At 40.2% G+C, this 6,704-nt stretch overlaps 1 protein-coding gene across 1 annotated transcript; it reads right to left on the reverse strand.

Annotated features, from left to right (window-relative positions):
• Positions 1 to 3,769: 3,769 nt before the first annotated feature.
• On the reverse strand, positions 3,770 to 4,288 carry LOC131162880 (uncharacterized). The gene has a single exon (XM_058119486.1). It carries the CDS (start codon positions 4,286 to 4,288, stop codon positions 3,770 to 3,772), a length of 519 nt encoding a protein of 172 aa, XP_057975469.1.
• Positions 4,289 to 6,704: the final 2,416 nt, after the last annotated feature.

Genomic DNA, 6,704 nt, shown 5'->3' on the forward strand with positions numbered 1-6,704 from the left:
TAAGATAATTACTTGAAAGATGGTAAATTCAAGCCTTAGAATTAAGCCTAAACATGCAAATTATATATCCTTAAAATAATACACAATCAAGCATTCAAGTATGAAAACCTTTTGGGCTTTGAAGAGTTTGTCTGCAGAGATTATTCAAAGACATGCAATGGATATTTTGAAAAGGCTAATGGAAGGTAAATATCATGTTGGCTATCTAGGGTTTATTTTGGAAGTGATTGAAATGAGCTTACTAAAATTATTCGGAATGATGAACACAACACACTTGAACCTTGCTTGATATCCTGAATGGTGATTCTCGGTGCTTCTTGGGGTTGTGGTTGATCTACTTGATTGTTGAAGTAATAATCTCACACAATAGCTACTGGAATGGTAATATGGAAAATGAAGAATGATAATTTCGTGACCTCTCACCACTCAATCTCCAAAGGAGAAGGGATGTGGTCTCTCACCACTCACTCACAAAGAGGGAACAAGCTTAAAGCTTAAGCACAAGACAATGAATCTTGATTCAATTCGAAATACTTGATGTCCCTAATAACTTACATGCCCAGCTATATATAGATATGTTGGAACAACCCTCCAACCATAAGTAAATAAAATATAACAAGCTTTGAATAGAAAATGATAAAGTGAAACCAAAAAGTCAAAAATGTAGAATTTTCAAAACAAATAGTCTCATTCTTCGGCCTTCTAGACGTTCCATAATTTGAATTAGCTCACCTACCATATACCAAATTAAAGATATGGAAGTCTTCTTTGCAACACACTTTGAACCACTTCATTGGACTTTTCTTGAGAAAGTTATGGCATATTTGATGAAGGTGTGTAGCTGTCCATGTGATGCAGAATTTCTGGACGAATGGGTACTATTATTGGGCTGCCAAGTATTGGTCAATTTTAAATTCATGGTTTTCCCTATACCCAAAGAAAGGTATGGGAGTCTTCTTTCCAACCCAATTGGAATCGGGTTATTTGGGCCTCTGTAGATGAAGTTATGCATTTTTTTATATAGGTGCGCAGTTGCCTTCATCACAGCGAATGCATCCATGTGACACCATCTCAGCGAATGTTATGTTTGGGGAATGTTGACCCCCATCATCTCTCCTTGGCTGAGAAGAATTCTGCCCCGAAGAATTTTGTTGAAGATACTCGGTGTATAGTTCTGGGTTGAGGCGCAGAACTTCTTCCTTTAAGATCCAACTTTGTTTTGATAGGGGCTTGCCTTTCCATTTGACAAAGAATTTTTTATATGATCCAACCCGTGTGTGTGTTGTTTTATCATCCAAAATCTTTTCAATTTGCTCAGGTTTCTTGGGTGGAATTAATGGTGGTGGCAAAGGCAATTTTGGCTTTTTCATAGTATCTGTGTCTATAAATGGGGAAAGATCACCTGCAGGGTTAGTATGGCTAGGCTCTGAAAAAGAATTGGCTTCAAGAAAAGGGGTTAGATCCTCAACATTAAATACATTGTTTATGCCATAATCAAGAGGAATATCTAAAATGTATGCATTAGAGCTTATTTTCTTTAGGACTTTAAATGGTCCCATCTTTTTAGAGTGAAGCTTTCTTATCCTTCCTGAAGGAATTCGTTCGAGACGAATTCAAACCATAACCATATCACCTTTTGAAAATTCCTGCAACCTGCAATGTATGTCAGCAATAGATTTATAGTGCTCATTGCTCAAATTAATTTTCATTCTGATCTCAAAGTGTAAGTTATGTATGTGTTTTGCAAAAGTATCAGCTGACTCGCTAACTCTAGACTCTGGTGGCAATGGAATGAGGTCTATAGGCTTCCTGGGACTATAACCAATGACGTTCTGAAAGGGCTAAGTCCTGTGGTCCTATTCACTGAGCTATTGAATGTAAACTCTGCCATAGGAAGACATAAATCCCATGTGGTGATATGCTCTCCAACCAAGCAGCGCAGTAGGTCACCAAGGCTCCTATTTACCACTTCAGTTTGTCCATCGGTCTGGGGATGGTATGCATTTGAGAACTTGAGCTTGGTACCTAGCATTGCCCACAAAGTTTTCCAGAAGTAGCTAACAAATTTAAGATCTCTATCAGAAACAATAGTCTTAGGAAGACCATGAAGTCTCATCACCTCTCGAAAAAATATGGTTGCAATTTTAGATGCATCATGTGTTTTGTTGCATGGAATAAAATGTGACATCTTGGAAAATCTATCCACAACAACAAATACTGAATCATTTCCCCTCACAGTCCTAGGGAGTCCTAGCACAAAGTCCATGCTAATGTCATGCCAAGGTACGTGTGGTTCTGGTAATGGAGTGTATAACCTAGTGTTTTGTTTCCTGCCCTTAGCTGTCTGATATGTGCGGCATTGGGAAACAATTCTAGCAACATCCCTCTTGATACTAGGCCAATAAAACCTATCTTCTACCATAGCAATTGTCTTGTCCCTACCAAAATGACCTGCGGCACCCCCTGCATGTAACTCTTCAATCAACTGGTCACGTAGAGACTTGGATGGGACGCATAGTCTTGTTCCCTTGAAGAGGAACCCATAATGAATGACAAAATTAGGGTGAGTAATAGAAGTACCTTGAAGCAGATCAGAGAATATATCAGAAGAGTCATGACACTGAGGGTATTCATGTTTGATGCTTTCGAAGCCAATAACCTTAATATGAAGTGTCTGCAATGTGGCTACGACCCGACTCAAAGCATCAGCTACTTTGTTCTCGACACCAGCTCGGTGTTTGAGCACAAAGGTGAACTGTTGTATGTACTCAACCCATTTTATGTGTCTATGCCCTAACTTCCTTTGAGTATGCAAATACCTAAAAGCTTGGTGGTCAGAGTATAAGACAAACTCCTGGGGAAGAAGGTAATGTCTCCAATGTCGCAATGACTGCACTACAGCATAAAACTCTTCGTCATAAGTGGAATATCTCTGTTTTGCCTCATTCAACTTCTCATTAAAGAAGGCAATTGGGTGACCTTCTTGACTAAGCACTCCTCCTATGCCAACTCTCGATGCATCACATGCAACCTCAAATAGTTTTTGAAAATCGGGAAGACATAACCCTGGTGCTCTAGTCATCATATCCTTAATATCCAAACAAGCTTTAGTTGCAGATTTTGACCATGAAAAATCACCTTTCTTGAGAGAGTTTGTAATGGGAGCCATGATAGTGTTGAAGTTTCTAATGAACCTTCTATAGAATGTGGCTAACCCATGAAAACTCCTTGCCTCATGAATGTTTTTAGGAGTGGGCCAATTCCTGATGGCTTTGACCTTTTCAGGGTCAACAGAAACTCCCTTGTCAGAGACTACAAACCCTAAGAAGATGACTTGGGTGGTCATAAAGACACACTTCTTTAGGTTTGCATACAATTTCTTTTCGCTTAGGACCTCAAAGATGCTCCTCAAGTGGAGAAGGTGATCCTCCCTAGTCTGACTATAGATCAAGATATCATCAAAGTAGACTACTAGGAAGTGCCCAATGAAAGGTCTTAAAATTTGGGTCATAACTCTCATGAAAGTGCTTGGTGCGTTAGTTAAGCCGAAGGGCATCACTAACCACTCATATAACCCATCCTTTGTCTTGAAAGCAGTTTTCGACTCATCCCCTAGTTGGATTCTAATCTGATGGTTTCCATTTTTAAGATCTATCTTGGAAAATATTTTGGATCCCACCATCTGATCAAGCATGTCGTCAAGTCTAGGTATGGGAAATCGATACTTGACGGTGATCTTGTTGATAGCTCTACTATCAATGCACATGCTCTAGGTGCCATCCTTCTTGGGAGTGAGAAGGGCAGGACATGCACATGGACTCATGATCTCCTGAATAAAACCCTTTTCCCTTAGTTCATCTACTTGCCTCTTTAGCTCGTCATGTTCCTTTGGGTTCATTCTATAATGTGGCAAATTAGGTAAAGATGAACCAGGAACAAGATCAATAGCATGTTGAATATCTCTTATCGAAGGCAATTCACTCGATGGCTCAGAAATGACATCTTCAAACTTAGAAAGTATGGGGAATACTTCCGGAGGTGTCTCCTGCTCAAGACTCTTCTGCTCGGCTTCCTTAGCAACAACCACATAAACGACCTGAGTTTCTTGACTCTCAAACTCAAAGTCCTTCTTGTTCAGAATATGTAAGGGTCGACCAACTTGTTTTCCTTTCGTCTCCTCTTTCCTCTTGCTTTTCCCACTCTTGGGCTCAAGTGGACTGAGAATGATTCTTTTGCCATTACACTTAAAAGAGTAGGTGTTGGCATGCCCATTATGTGAGACCTCCATGTCAAATAGCCAAGGTCTCCCAAATAGAATATGAGCAACGTTCATAGGGAGCATGTCACACCAAATTTGGTCCTGATACTCTCCAATTTTAATGGGGACTAAACACCTATGGCTTATTGGCATGGTGGTTGCATTGACCTATGCAACATTATATGGGTTGGGATGAGGCTTTGTTTTTAATCTCAACTTTTCAGCTGCTGACTTTGAAATCACATTCATACAGCTCCCACCATCTATGATCATCTTGCAACTTTTACTCCCACACTTGATATAAGTGTAGAAAATAGAAGTACGACACCAATCTTCCTCTCCCATAGGCATTACCATAAGGCGTCTTATCACACTTAGCTGCGCATTCTCATCATCCTCACTACTTAGCACATCTTCACCCGCTTCATTTGCAGCATCATATGGTGCATCATCTTCTTCCTCTTCCTCTTCTCTCTCAATTACTAAATTCCTATTAGGGCATTACCTGGCAAAGTGTCCTTTTTTGTGGCACTTGAAACATACTTATGTGCCAGAATTTTGGCGAGAGGATCCCGTTATCGGGGCTATCCCTTTGTCCACTGGTTGTTGGACTGTGGGGTTGCTCCCACGAGAAGTGACTTGCCCTGCAGTTGCTTGTTTAGACTTGTTAGTGTCCTGGATTTTCCTAGGATAGGTTTCATTTGAGGGGTTGCCCTACCGCCTTCCCATTTGCCCCTTGTTCATCTGCTCAAAGTCATGAGCTAGATTAAATGCTTGTTCAAGAGATGTTATATGATGGGGAAACATCTCTCTCCTTAGTTCAGGCCTTAACCCAGTGCAGAACCTAGCCATTTGTTGGCTCTCTGTCTCATCAACTCCACACCTAATAGGCAACTCATCGAATTGGGTCATATACTCAGAAACAGTCATATTACCCTGGCGCAAGCTGTAGAGTTGATCCTGTTGACCTGATTGGTCACACCCAGTTTTGATTATGACAAATGCTCTTGGTACTAATGGTTGTACTGAGAATTGCATGCAGGTTCACCTTGTGTGCACTTCAGGACTAAAAGACTTATTATGATGGCATGCGGTGTTCGTGCCGATGAATGAAGAACCTTGTGCTGCATTTATATTTATTTTTCAGTTTCTTCATTCTGGGATGTAATTTTATTATGGACTGTACACTCATATGACTTGTAATAATTTGTATCATGCATGATAGGTAGGTATGCTCAAATTGACCTTAGATTGACCATAGGACCTCCAAATAACATGAAAAACTTTTGTCATAAAATGCCTAACTTATACAAAGGTTTTAAAATGGTTCTAAAGTTAAAAGAAGGCAAAAACTAAAATTTTCAAAGGGGTCAGTCAACCGGCCAATCGACCGAATGTTAGAAATGAACAATTTTCTTACTCAATTGGATGTCATATCAAATCATGTTCAAAATGAAAATTGTGCCATTTTACCATAGCTTGAGTTTGATACCAAGAACGTCCAAATTGGAGTTACACAGAAAAAGTTATGGCCAAAACACTGAAACGTGTCCGTAAGAGAAAAACTCCCTTCATGTTTCTTCCATCTCATTGATGGACATTTTTCTCAAGCCAAAAGTCATTTTCTTAAAATGTGTTCAACATAAAAGTTGTGGTATTTTCTCTTACCTTTCTATTGGTATCAATAACATCCAATTTTGAGTTGTATAGGAAAAGTTATGGCCAAAACACTAAACAGTGTCTGTGCAGAAAAGTAAAGGCCGGTCGACCGAGCCTTCACTACGGTCGACCGAAACTCGTTGATTTCAGCCCCGGTCGACCGAACCTTCACTACGGTCGACCGAAACTCCTTTTTTTCAACATTTTAACTACCCGGTCGATCGAAACTTGTAGTTCAAAAGGCCCTGGTTGACCGAAACCCTCCTAGGTCAACAGTTGACCATTCGGTCGACCGAGAGCTTTTGAACTACAACTACCTGGTCGACCGGAAGGTACTCGGGAGAATTTCCAGCGGTCTGGTCGACCGAACGAGGCAGTTCAAAATGCCTTGGTTGACCAAAACTCGAAAAATTGGGAAATCGCCCTCTTTGGTCGACCGAGCCTTTCAGTTCAAAAGTCTCCTGGTCGACCGAGCCATTTGAGTCCTGGTCGACCGAACCATTTCTGGTCGACCGGACCTCTCGGGTTGTCCTGATTTTTACCGTGGATAAACATATTTTAAATAGGGTTAATTATTTTAAAATGATTTAAAACTTTCTTAATAATGCCCAATAGGTCCCCAACGGTCAAAAATACCTCCTTGCCTATATATACCCACTCATTTATCATTATTAGCAAACATTAGCAAACTTGACTATGGCAAAATCTCTCAACTCTTAAAACCCTATATTAGCCAAAAACTTCTTACAAACACTCACATACTCTTAAATCTTTATTTCTCTAAGCA

Source organism: Malania oleifera, chromosome 8 (genome assembly GCF_029873635.1).
Source record: "Malania oleifera isolate guangnan ecotype guangnan chromosome 8, ASM2987363v1, whole genome shotgun sequence".
Taxonomy (NCBI): Eukaryota; Viridiplantae; Streptophyta; class Magnoliopsida; order Santalales; family Ximeniaceae; genus Malania; species Malania oleifera.

What these genes read in the sequence shown, in the direction of transcription:
- LOC131162880 (XM_058119486.1), bottom strand. Translation starts at nt 4,288, where the DNA reads ATGGAGGTCTCACATAATGGGCATGCCAACACCTACTCTTTTAAGTGT.